The 12,924-nt window shown below is 49.9% G+C and overlaps 1 protein-coding gene and 1 long non-coding RNA gene across 8 annotated transcripts in view; one reads left to right on the top strand and one right to left on the bottom strand.

Annotated features, from left to right (window-relative positions):
* The window catches only part of LOC132593915 (uncharacterized), a 36,078-nt gene that overhangs the window by 12,430 nt on the left and 10,724 nt on the right, over positions 1 to 12,924 (top strand). For 2 of the 6 annotated variants that reach the window (XR_009560003.1, XR_009560006.1), the window contains 3 exons: positions 5,377 to 5,481; positions 10,221 to 10,432; positions 11,767 to 11,906. This is a non-coding gene — a long non-coding RNA (uncharacterized lncRNA). Of the gene's footprint in view, positions 1 to 5,376; positions 5,482 to 10,220; positions 10,433 to 11,688; positions 11,907 to 12,924 lie in introns of all 6 variants that reach the window. The other 4 variants (XR_009560005.1, XR_009560002.1, XR_009560004.1 and 1 more) reach the window with 3 other exon arrangements.
* Positions 694 to 3,653, bottom strand: FFAR2 (free fatty acid receptor 2). 2 transcript variants are annotated; one of them, XM_070044208.1, is made up of 2 exons: positions 3,554 to 3,653; positions 694 to 2,492 (listed from the first exon to the last, which is right to left on the bottom strand). In XM_070044208.1, exon 2 carries the CDS (start codon positions 2,483 to 2,485, stop codon positions 1,496 to 1,498), a length of 990 nt encoding a protein of 329 aa, XP_069900309.1. In that variant the 5' UTR covers positions 2,486 to 2,492; positions 3,554 to 3,653; the 3' UTR covers positions 694 to 1,495. The 2 variants fall into 2 exon arrangements, with proteins under 2 accessions (XP_069900309.1, XP_030730616.1); XM_030874756.3 differs by lacking the exon at positions 3,554 to 3,653 and adding an exon at positions 3,029 to 3,098.

Below are 12,924 nucleotides of genomic sequence, written 5' to 3' on the forward strand. Positions count from 1 at the left end.
GATAATTTCTTGGGCCCCTGAGCTAGGCCAGTGGTTCCTGACCTGAGCTGCCCTTCATAATCACCTGGGAAGCTTTTTAAATCTCACCTGCTGCAGCCCCACCCCCAGAGGTTCCAAGTCAGTAGATCTGAGGTGGCTCTCTGTATTATTTTTATACCTCTACGTGTTATTCTGATGTATAGCCTCTGTTGCAAACCATTAGGTGTTGGAGAGCACAGTCTAGGGGTTCTTCTTGCGGAGAACTCTTAGGCAGGTAGAATTGGGAAGGGAGAGAGGATAAAGAGCAGGCAATGGGATGATAAGATATGAGTTCCTGAGAGGAAAATTTCTGATGAAAGGAAAACTCTGCAGGTTTCTAAGCTGGAGGATAACATGTTTTAAGCCTCTGTGATACACCAATAACTTTGAGCTGGGACTCGCCTCAATCCTCTTTCTGAGTCCAATCTCTCTATTCATCAAGCTAAACAGGAATCCATCCCTCCACTCTTATTGCACCTTTAACATATTTCTGTGGTTTCAGATGCACCATCCTCCCCCTTCACTGCTGAGTCTAGTTCTCCATCCTATTTTTGCTCTCCTTGTGCTTGCAAAAATGTTACAAAAATTGTGGACGCTCTCTTCAGAGTTTTATAAACTTTATTTTAATTCTTTTTTTTTTTTTTTTTGGTCATGCCACGCAGCATGCAAGATCTTAGTTCCCCAGCCAGGGATGGAACCCACGCCCCCTGCAGTGGAAGCACAGAGTCTTAACCACTGGACTGCCAGGGAAATCCCTAATCTTTATTTTCAATCGGCCAGACCAGGTTTTTTCCTGTGCTCATCAGTGTTGAGCTCTAACTGATGGTTGCCAAGCTGGGTTCTGACCTGCGCCATGGAGGGAGAAGACAAGACCCAGACCTCAGGTGGCTCCCAGTTTATTGGGGGAGACAGGTACACACATGGAGACGACTGGATCATTCTTAAAGAGCAGCAGGTCAGATGGATATTGCCCACACCTAGGTCATTATAGCTCTAAGCCCCAGTCCTCCCTCCTAATCCCCTTGGTTCAGAACCTTCCTGCATCTTCTTTGACCTCATTTAGAATTTCTCTCCCATCTCTTTCCCAGTGGCTTCATTCTAGCACCAACAACTAGACCAGTGTGTAGGTGTTGTTTCAAAGCTGGTGGCAAGGTTGTTTTAGGGCTCTCTGCTTCAGCTACCAGCCACCTCACACGGACAATCGGCATTTGATTTCTCTACATTGCTTCGGAAACTCTGGTCTGTTAGTGCTGCTATGCCCAACTGTTTCTTCTTTCGTCCTGGAGCTGTGCTCCTTTGGGAAGGAAAATTCAGTCAGGAAAGGATACAGAGCTGGTGAGAGAGATTTTTTTTACAGTCCCCGTCGTGGTTTGGGTCTGAGGATTCCTGAATCCGGGCCAGGAACCCGTGTTCTCCCTCTCCCAGCCTGCTCAATTCATACAAAACCCAGAGTGCCTCCGAAGGTCCAGGGACATCCTTAGTCTGTGGTGTAGTCAGAACTCGGCGCTCCCTCTGTTTGACTCACACCCCTGTCCACATTCGCCACTTCTGCTGTCTCTTTGCCTCTGCGTCCCAGCAGGGAGGAGCCCCGATGCCTCAGTGCCTGCAACCCTTTCCCAAAGGCTCTGCGCACGGCTGAAGAAGAGAAATAGAAAAGCAAGGGGTCCAGACTGGCATTGAGGGAACTCAGTACCACGGCTTCTGCCCGCCACGGGGGGCTCACATTCGTGTGGAACCCCACCAGGTGGGATACGTTATATGGCCCAAAGCACACCAGGAAATTAAGGAGGGTCACCACAGCCAGCCCCACGGCTCGGCGCCGCCTCTGGGCCCCCACGTGGGGCTGGGTGAGCATGACCCACACAAAGCGCCAGTAGCAGAAGATGGTGACCGCCATGGGGATGAGGAAGAGGACGAGGAACAGCTCCAGCCGCACGGGAATCACCACCTCCAGCTGCTCTGCCGTGAAGTTCTCGTAGCACATTATGCTACTCTCGTTCGTGAGCCTCTGGCCTGAGTTGAGGTACTGAGTGATGATCACTATGGTGCAATGACCAAAGGACAGGATCCAGGAGATCAGAGCAGCAATCACTCCATACAGAGGCCGGCGGGACAGCTTGTACCGCACGGGGAAAGCCACTCCCAGGTAGCGCTCGATGCTGATGGCCGCCAGGAGCCACACGCTGCAGTAGATGCTACTGTAGAAGCCAAAACCCGTGACAGCACAGACTAGCTCAGGCAGGTACCAGACGAAGTCAGACGCGGCCTCTACCATCCTGAAAGGCAGCAGCAGAAGCAGCAGGAGGTCCGCCAGCGTCAGGCTGAGCAGAAGGATGTGGATGGGCGCAGGGTGCGGCTGGCGGACGCGCCCCACAAAGGCCCGCAGTGCCAGGAGGTTGGCAGGGAGACCAGTGAGGAAGATGATGATGTAGGCTGTGAGGATCAAGGAGCTTTTCAAGCTGGGCATGACTGTTCTGGAAGAGGATGAAAAAGGGCAGGGTCAGGAGGACCACCTCACAGCCTGCAGAGCCTGGTCGCGCTCAGTCTGTGGACATCCTCCCAGGCACTCTCCCTTTCCCAGGCCAGGGCTTTCTGCTCCCACCACTGCACACACCACCTGCCCGAACTGCTCAGAACAATTGTTGACTTTGCCTGGGGCCGGATATTAAGCAGTAGCTATTATGTTTGCCATCGTGTGTCTCTGGGGGAGGCCAACCCTTGGCTTCCCAAGGGAATTCCCCCTCCGGTTTTCCTAGCCTTTCTCCTTCTCTTGTCACAGATACAGGAAGTTAGTGTTAATCAGTTTCCAGCTTTCCTTAAGGCCTTTCCTCAGCCAGAGACCTGCAGAGAGAAAAGGCAAACCTCACTACAGCAAGGAGGGAGCTGGACAATGTCTCTCAGGAGAGCTCGGGCTGTGAAAACCCAGGCCCCGCGACCCGTGCTCCTTCCTCCTCAGGACCCTGCCACACGCCCAGGATGCAGGTGCCCAGCCCCCAATCCATCTCCCTACCTCTTTTCCTTCTCCTTTTTGCAGAACACAAATTCTCCTCCACCTTTCCCTCCCCTGTCCAATTCTGGGACTATACTGAAAAGGACTATACTGAAAAGGGGAAGTAGGGAGGGGGCTCGGGGAGGAAGGGTGAGCCAGCGCTGTCCTCTGGGGCTTTTCCTCCAAAGACTTGAGAGGATATTCAGAAAAGCACATGGGCAGTGACTGGCTCAGGAGCTGGGTGTTTCGACCATAAACAGAGGAACTCTTCTTGATGAGGTAACCGTTTCTGTCTGGTTCGTAGCGCTCACTACCCACACACGGTCTGGGCCCTCCGTCCTCTCTCCCGTCTTAGGGCCTGGCCCGCGATTCCTTGCCCCCCCACCGGCTCCCATTTCTGGATGTGATCCTTGCATTCAGTTTCCGACAGATTGCATCCAGCGCCAGCCCCACCCCTGTCCCCCAGCCCCAACCCGTTTCCCTCCAGTTCCCATCCCCGGCATCGCTTCCCAGGGCGCAGGTACTAAGCCAGCTGCCTTGTCTTGCCTTTGTTTCCGGAGAGAGGGCTTCTTGGGATTAGTCCTGAAGGAAAGTCTGAAAGCTTGTGGAAAAGAGGAACAAAGCTTTAGCCGCTGCGATCGCCCATTTCACACAGGAAAAAATTGTAAGGAACCTGGCCGGTAGAAAGCTTTTATACCAGCGCTAGTCACGTGACCAGAGAGGAGAAGATCAGTAATTGAGCGCTGCCTCCTCTCGAACCCAGTGGAAAGGGTTCCAGCGTCTTTGTTCTCCCCACCGCCCCACACCAAGAGATCCCCACTGTGATTTCCAAACTCAGATTTTCCGTCCTTAGTTTCTGAATTTTTTTTTCAATCCCAAACATTTTTTCCCCCCATTTCCCAAGTCAGATGATCTCATCTTCTTCTCTTTTCTAGGTGATTTCTTCTGTAATTCTACTCAATCTCAGAAAAGAGGTTTTATGCTTCCTTTTATTCTTCAATTTTCCTCTTTCTGTATAGTTTCCTGCCCTCTGCCCCCAACAGATGTCTTTTGCCCTCCCGGTCGAAACAGATTGCTTTCTCCTAGCCTATGTCTTGTTGGGGTGGAAATAGCGTGGGATTCAGAGTCATGCAGATGTGGGCTCAAATACAAATCCCTCCCTTGTGACCTTGAGGCAGATCAATTTTCTGAACTTTAGTTTCTTTCTCAGTCAAGTGAGGATGGGGATACTTACATCCCAAGACTTCTGTGAGGAGTCCCTGAGATAGCGTGTAGAAAGCATACAAGCCAGTGCTTCACACGTAACGGATGCAAAAGTAGAAGTGGTCCCTCCACCCAAGCCTGCTGGACAGCTTCATAGAGAGCGAGCCACCTGGTAGAAGGGGCTTAGGGCACAGGAATGCCGTCTAGCTTCGGAAAGCGGCAGGGATTCGGGAGAGCTGGGCCCAACCTCCTAGCCACCCTTGTTCTTTTCTCGCTATTTCTCCCTCTCTGACTTTTGAAACACACATCTGAGGAAACAAAGATACATTCTAGTGGAGGGAGATAAGTAATAACAAGCAAATAGGAACAGAGGAGTGATTGCACAGTGACAGACATTATGAAGGAAATGAAGCAGAGTGATGACAGGGAGAGTGGCGGTGGTGTGCCGGGGGTCAGAGAGGTACTGCTGAGCTGAACTGACATCTGAGAGGTTGAGCTGAATTTGGTGAAGGGACTGTGTCAGGTCCCGGAAGAAGGGTGGTCTGGGTGGAGGAAACAACGAGTGCCAGGCAGGAAGCACCTTTGCACGTGGGGGGAACAGAAATGCCAGTGTGATTGGAGCGTGGTGGGCCAGGGTGAGACCACGCAGGGCCTTCCTGATGACAGAAAGGAGCTGGGGTTCCATTCATAAGCTGCGTGAAGTCACTTATGGGCCGTAAGAGGAGAGGGACGGCTTGAGAGTTGAGAAGCTCACGCCAGCTCTGTGTGAAGAATGGTCTTCAGGGGAATGAAGTTGGAAGCAGAGCGATCAAATAGACGTTCACTGCAGTCATCTAGGGACGGTTGATGACGGCATGGATTCAGGAGAATGTAGCAGTGGAAATAGAGAGGATCCGTTGCGATTTGGGGTACATAACTTTAAATAAATAACAGTAAATGAAGGACTTCAGAATGCCAGAGAGAATGGAACTCTCCTGGGGAATTAGAGGGAAGATGATTCTAGACCAGTACATCCGAATGGACTTTAGATTTTGTTGCTCCCTTAAGCCAGTGCAGTTCAGCCTACTTGCATGTGCGTGTTAGGCTTTTTGAGCCCCTGGAGTGGCCTTATGATGGTATGAAGGTGACAGTTTATGCCCTTCCCCACTTGCATTCTCTTGTTTTAGCCACCACTTGTCCAGGCTTTCTCTGTCATCCCAATAGTGGTGTCCTCCACCTCCGCAGCCATCTCCAGTGCAGGTGCAGTACTGAAGAAGAGAAATAAGGAACAGGTCAGTACTAGCATCTTAGGAGTACCCTTCAGACCCTGTCTCTGTTGACCTCTGTAGTGGGCATCATGGGTTTTTGCAATGCACTGCTGGTAACCATACCCCAACCTTCCTCTGCAGAGACCCCTCCCTCCTTCACTCTCTGTCCACCTGCTTACCGTTATCAGACCGGACTCTTGGCCAATAATATTATACCAGCTGTGGTGGTGGAATAATGGTCCCTCCAAGAGATAACCACATCCTAATCCCCGGAACCTGTGAATGTTACATTACATGGCAAAGAATTTTAAAAAAAGGATTTTACAGGTGTGATTAAGAGAATTATGATAGGGCTTCCCTGGTGGCACAGTGGTTGAGAGTCCGCCTGCCGATGCAGGGGACACGGGTTCATGCCCCGGTCCGGGAAGATCCCACATGCCGCGGAGCGGCTGGGCCCGTGAACCATGGCCGCTGAGCCTGCACATCCGGAGCCTGTGCTCCGCAACGGGAGAGGCCACAACAGTGAGAGGCCCTCGTACCACAAAAAACAAACAAACAAACAAACAAAAAAGAGTATTACGATAGAGAGATTATCCTAGATTACCTGGGTGGGCCTTAAACATCACAAATGTTCTTATAAGAAGGAGGCACAAGGAGATTTCAGACAGAAGAGGAGAAGGCAGTGTGATCACAGAGGTAGAGATTGGAGCAATGTGGCCATAAGCCAAGGAATGTCAGCAGCCCCCAGGAGCTGGAGGGGGCAGAGAATGTGTTTTCCTCAGCCCAGTGATACTCATTTTGGACTTTCAGCCTCCAGAACTGTGAGAGAATGCACTTCTGTTAAGCCACCCCGTTTGTGACAATCTGTTACAGCAAACATAGGAAACCAGGCAACGTTTATTGCCCATTCAAATGGTACTATGTACCAGGCACCGCACTAAGAGTTTTGCAAAGACGAACTCATTTAATCTTTCAACGCTTCTGTGAGGTGGGCATACTCATCCCCATTTTACAGATGAGAAAACTGAGATATAAAGAGGTTAAGTAATTTGCCTGAAGTCACACAGCTGGTAAATAGAAGAGCTGAATTCTAAACTTGGGACCCAGGCAGTCTGGCCCTGGGGTCCACAGTGGTCACCACTGCGCTGTACTCCGCACTGTACTGGGAGGGTCCAGGTTAGAACCAATTTCCCTGGCATCCCCCAGGGGTCCTGTAAATCCCACACAGGAGGACACAAGGGCACAGGCAAGGGTGTAAGGTCATGTCATCTGCGTCCCACAAGGAATGTCTGCACGGTCTCCAGCCTTCCTGCCGGTGGCCCTCGCTCTTTCCCTGAAACCATGAAGGAATGACCTTCATCCCTAGTTTCCTAGGATCCACAGGCATCTCTCAGCCTTTCAGATGTTCTCATTCCTGCTGTAACCTCAGATCCCAGATGCTGTGATCTTACATTTGTCCCTCCCTGTCTCTAAATATTTTGGATACACAGGGAAGAGAGGGGAGACACCGTTTACTGTTGCTCTCTACTAAGTTTGCTGTGTCATTTAGCATTTATGAGCAAGAATATTTAAAAGGTCCTGGATATAAATTGTGAAATAGAAATAAGAACTTGGGAGAAGGCTGTCCCTTTATTCCTGGCATCTTGAAGAGGTTGTTTGACCTTTTCTTTCCTGCCTGATCCTTCTTCTCCACTGCTGTCCCTGCAGAGCTGACCTTCAGAGCAAGAATTGGATTAAAAAGTCCCCCACTTCCCGTCCCCTTGGCTACCCACAGCTTCCAGCCCAGACCACTGGGTAGCTTTCATGGGCTCACGCTACCCTTGGAAAAGAGCAGAAGGCCTCCGGCTGTCACCTAGGATTGCCTTTCAGTGTTGACCCTGAGTCAAAAAGGAGAGGCGGGAGAGTCTTTGGAAGTAGAAGTGGGACAGATTCTCTTAGTAAAGCTGGAAGTGCTTGCAGTCAGGTGCTGGCTGATCCTGCAAAAGCTGAGCCAACTCAGGGAAAACCGAATGCTCTGTGTTCCTCTTCTCAGCCCGACCTTCCTTCTGCTTTCCTCCCTTAACCTGCTTCTGTCACATATGCAAGTCATCTTCCGCTAGTAGTTGTGGCATCACTGGAGTTTACCAGGGTAACTGCAGTTTGCAGTATCTTAGGAAACTTAAGTTAGACTGCTGATTCTCAAGAAGGGTGGGGAGAGTAGCAGGAACCCTTGGGGGCAGGCAGGGGAAATGATAGGACATGTGGCATTTCCCAGGAGAGGGGAAAGCCCTGGTTTTCTTAATGCAGTTTATAGAAAGTACAGTTTGTGTTGATCAGAAGTGGGAGTTGGTTGAAAATAGATTGAGAAACAGTGAAGTAGTTGATATAATACTTTACTACTGGCTCTCAGAAAAGTTTAGATGAACCAAGATCCTCTGCCAGCTCCTTCCATCGTTAGAAGAATTCAGGTCCCATAGTGAGCAGTGAATACTTATCAAGAGAAGGGAGGATGGGACCATGCAAATGAAGTCTTCTTAGTTTAGCAGGTGTCTTCAGGGTCCTCCTTTTTTTTTTTTTTTTTTTTTGCCTTGGGCCCTTGTGATACCACGACCCGAAGCCACAGTGAATTAGCACCTGAGAGTCCCCTTCTGTCTCAAGAAGTCTTTGCCACCGTGCATAAAGCTAAAAAGCTTGTATCTTGGTTGGGGTCTGTCAAATGTGCCCAGAATGCCAAATGACAGAGACTTAAACACGTAGAGCTTTCTTTTTCTCATGTCACACGAAGGAAATAGGGAACCCAAGGCTGGTGCAGCTGCCCAGGAGCAGCCCTCAAAAACACACGCTCCTTCTAGCTTTTCTGTTCTGCCATCCCTAGATTTTGGCTTTCTGCTTCATAATCTTAAGAAGCATCTATATTCTGAGCAGGAAAACAAGGCGGGGGACGGGACAGAGAGCAAAAGACACATGAGAGCCAGATCTATTCCTTTTAAAACTTTTTTTAAAATAGACTTTATTTTGTACAGTAGTTTTAGGTTCACAGCGAAATTGAGCAGAAGGTACAGAGATAAACCCCACACCCCACACACGCATAGTTTCCCCCATTGTTGACATTCCCCACCAGAGTGGTACATCTGTTACAGTTAATGAACCCGCACGTCGTTATCACCCAATCTACTCCTTTTTGAATCAGGAAAATTATAGCTTTTCTAGAAGCCCTACCCAGCCAATTTCTGCCTAGTTCTCATTGGCTAGCACTGTATCTCATGACAACTCCTGGCTACAAGGGCATCTGGGAAGATGATTATTAACTGAGCACTTTCCCAATCTGACAAAATTGGGTTAGGAAGAAGGAGAGAGTACCAAAATTATATAAATCTGGAATAGCAAATATGGAGAGGAAGAATACTTCTAAGACTATAGTATCTATCATGGCCATAAAAAGGTGTGGAATTTTAGGGAGGGTTTTTAGAAATTGTTTTGATTGAAGGGAAACATATACACAATAAAGAGTACCAATCTTGGGGGTAAGCTGATGACTTTTAACATATATATACACTTGTGTGACCACTTGACTGGATGAAGATAGAGACCATTTTCAGCACCTTTATAAGTTCCCTCATGCCCACCTCAGTTAGCAACCCTCCCACCCCTGAGATACCCACTATTCCAGCTTCTACCCCTTAGAGACGGATATTGACCATCATAAATGTTGGAAGGAAAACAGATGATGGATGGAGAAGAACAAAAGGGAAGAATAATGCCAAATAAATGGCTGCTTTTGTGATATTGCTGCTCTCCTTTGCCTCCTAAATTATTCTAATTCCATTTTGAAAATGGAATTTTAAATGTCATCAGAAAAAGTCATCAAAAACTGAAGACCGCAATTTTAGTTTTCTGGAAAGTTGATATATGCTGAAACTTCAATCAGTTCGGACTGGATTCCATTGCACATAATGTAACAACCCTAGGTAATTAATAGTGGTGTAAATAAGATAGAATTATATTTCTCTGTCACATAAAAGCAGCCTGAAGGTATGTAGTCGAGGACTGTGCTTGGCAGCTCCAGGAATACTTCGGAGCTCTCTAGGCCTCTGCTCTTCCAGTCCTAGGTGGCCTTCGTCCTCGTGGTCAAATATGCAACCTGGAACTCCAGCCATCACATCTATGTTCCTGGCAACAGAATAGAGGAAGGGAAGAAGCGTTCACTCCTTCTCAATTTAACAGACGTCTTAGAAGTTCCACATAACACTTCTGCTAATAACTCACTGACAGGAACTTAAGTCACAGGACCACACCACCTGCAAAGAGGTCTGGGAAAGTGGTCTTTTAGCTGGGTGCAATGTGCTGTTAAAAATCGGACTTTTTAATAAGCGGAAAAACTGGTAGTCTCTTCCGAATTGCACTTCTGCAACTTTTGCAGGTGAGCCTCCTCTTCCCGCAATTCCGCCACCTTTGCATTGCATCCCCGGGGGCCTGTTGTGTGCCCAAGGAAGAACCCACCTCAACCTATACCACCAGATCTGGCCTTCTCAGGGAAAACAACCTCAGCAGATGGGAAAGAATGTCCTACACAGAGCACTGCAACCAGCCACACTATTGTCCGGTTCTACGGCCCCTGGAGTCCCTCCTAGGATTGGATGAATATGATTCAAACCATGTTCTGATAGCAGCAGTCAGTTTTGTCTTAGGGACACAAGGTTAGACGTAAATAGTCTGTTAGCACACCAGCCAGCTGTCACTGGGCAAAATTTAGATGACTTTTATTTGTATATTTTTTGACACAGGTGTCATCTGTTTCTCGGTCAAATAACCTAAGCGCAGCACTGTAGGATAGGAGCCAGGAGCCTGGCCACTGAAGCAGCAGCCATCCCACGTGGTTGGTGGAGGGACAGCCCCAGTTGTCCGGGAAAGCCACGCTGCTGTATCCTCAGTGCCCAGTCCAGCTGAGAACCGTGGGCCACAGAGCGTGCTGCGGTGGAAGCAGAGGAGAGACTAGGTAAACGCGAATGCGGACGCGTCTGGACTGGGCCGTTGAAGGGGTGGAGGTGGCAGGTCCTGGCAGCGTTTGGCTGAGGACGTGGATGAGGCTGCCAGGCCGGTCATAGATGCAGAGACTTGTGGAATCAAGTGAGGCTCTCTGACAATGTTCTGCTTGAGTTGAGAAAAACTAGGATAAAGTACCTCCCTGATATTATGTGCCTTTTCGCCACCCTTGACTGACTGAGCTTCTACCATTTGCTTCTTTGAAACATCTGTCAGTGCTTCCTTTCCCTCTCCCTCATACAAGGGTTAGTGACGTCCTCGATGCAGTAAAGAGTCTACTTGTCAGAAATCCCATCCTGTGTCTCAGGGAGGGGCTGACTACTCAATTGCCCTGATTCCTCTCCTTGTTCTGGGAGAGACAGCAGTGAGTAGTGGCTTGAAGTGAAACCTGAGTTCCCTGCCCAGGAATTGGACCTGGGTAGCCTGGATGAAAACCAGGAATCCCAGCCGCTAGAGCACCCGGGACGAGAGGCTAGAAGCAAGGTTCCCCTGGCTCTTGCCCCGTTTGAAAAATGAATTTCTCAAAGAGACAAAAACTGCAAAATCCGGTACCAAGTTTATTATTGAAGACACAGCACAACAAGTGGGAGAGCACACAGAGAAACAGTTTATTTAAGACGGAAGCAAGGCACAAATGCACACCTGGAGAGAAAGAGTATGGGCGTCCTCCCTAATGAGGAGGAGTGCAGTAAAGAGGCAGTCAAATCATTTACATAGCGGCAGTTCTTCCGCGTCATTGTTTCCCTTTGGCCAATTATCTCGTTTCTTTTCCACACCTGACCTGCCCTAGGACCCTCCCAATACGCGTGCGCATCTTTTTGCCAAGATGGAGTCCAGCACAGAGGCCTGTGGGAGGTTTGACAGCACTTATTATGGGGTGGTGCACCCTCCCTTTTTTTTTTTTTTTTTTTTGCGGTACGCGAGCCTCTCACTGTTGTGGCCTCTCCCGTTGCGGAGCACAGGCTCCGGACGCGCAGCCTCAGCAGCCATGGCTCACGGGCCCAGCCGCTCCGCGGCATGTGGGATCTTCCCGGACCAGGGCTCGAACCCGTGTCCCTGCATTGGCAGGCAGATTCTTAACCACTGTGCCACAAGGGAAGCCCCGCCCTCCCTTTTTGACCCCCGAGGAGCCTTCCTGTGCATGTGCAGCTGGGGAGGTTTCCCCGACCTCAGGAGTGATAGATGTGACCGTCTTATCTCTTGACTCAGCAGGGCTCAGCTCCTGCCACTAACTTTGCCCTTGGAGCGTCCAGGGAAAGCAAAGCTCCAATTTACCCTGCTCGACAGGCTCCAGCTGCTCTGTCCAGGGGCCCATCTGCCTCCTACCTCATCCCGACACCTCAGACTTGCCGCTTCTACCTTTCCCGGACAAGAAGTGTTCCTACAAGGATTTGGAAGTTTCAGAAGTGCCCTCCTGCCACGTGAAGGTAAGGTGATGACAAACATGACTGTCTGCAAGCCGTACCGGTGTCAGATTCTGGCTAACTCTCCCAGATGCCTCTTGGGCTCTCTCTAGAAGGGTGAACTGGGTTTGAGGGAAAAGAGGAGTTGGATGGCCCTTTTCTCAGTAAGATTGTTCCAAGTAGCGTTCTTTGGCAGTCTAGGATCACAGCCTGTGCAGACGGAGTGTCTCCTGTCCTGAGGTCCCAGCCGGGATCTCAAGGCTGGCCCTGCCGGCTGGGAGTGTTTTAGCCGCTGCACGTGCCTGCAGCATGTGGCTGAAGACTGGGGTCAGCCCTGCTTGAACCACAGGACGTGAGAGTGGGAAAAGGCAAGTTCCCAAAGCACCAAAGGAAGGAGTTCTATGTCAGGACGTGCTACGCTTAGGTCCTGTGCGACCCCCAGTCTGCACTGTGATGTCCCCCCTTCTCGCTCTCTCTAGAATGTGTAACGGAATACTCCTCTAACTGGCAATGACATCGTAACAGCTCACCTTGTATCTGCTCATTTCTTTGTTTACTTAAACTCACAAACCCTGGTCCTTTCAATTATACCAGGAAACGTGTGTTTCTTGCCGCTGATTGCCACATACCAGTGTGTCTCAACATATCTTTTGAGAAATGATGAGTTAAAGGACCAGATGAGGAGAAAGACATACCGGCCTGGCTGGGGACGGACCACTCTGCCTGGGGCTCCAGTGTGGCCTGGCAGGTTGTTGCTCAGAGTGGCACCTTCCACTTACAGAAGTCTCAGTGCTTATGTGGTGTGTGCTCTGCACCCCACTTCCCCGAACACCGACAGCAATCGGGGTGCTTCCCAAAGTGCTCCCAGGGCAAGTCGCCAGGCTTCTGGGAGGGGGTGTAGGTGTGTAAGCACCTTGCTGGCTGTTCTCTTCTAGGGCCACAGAGTTTTCCCATCCACAGGAGTCACTGGTCAGAGAGGAAGAGCACTTGGTGAGCTCTTCCGCAGCTGGCACTCGGCCTCCCCTCAAGTCTCTGCCCCTGT

Source organism: Globicephala melas, chromosome 19 (assembly GCF_963455315.2).
Source record: "Globicephala melas chromosome 19, mGloMel1.2, whole genome shotgun sequence".
NCBI classification, from domain to species: Eukaryota; Metazoa; Chordata; class Mammalia; order Artiodactyla; family Delphinidae; genus Globicephala; species Globicephala melas.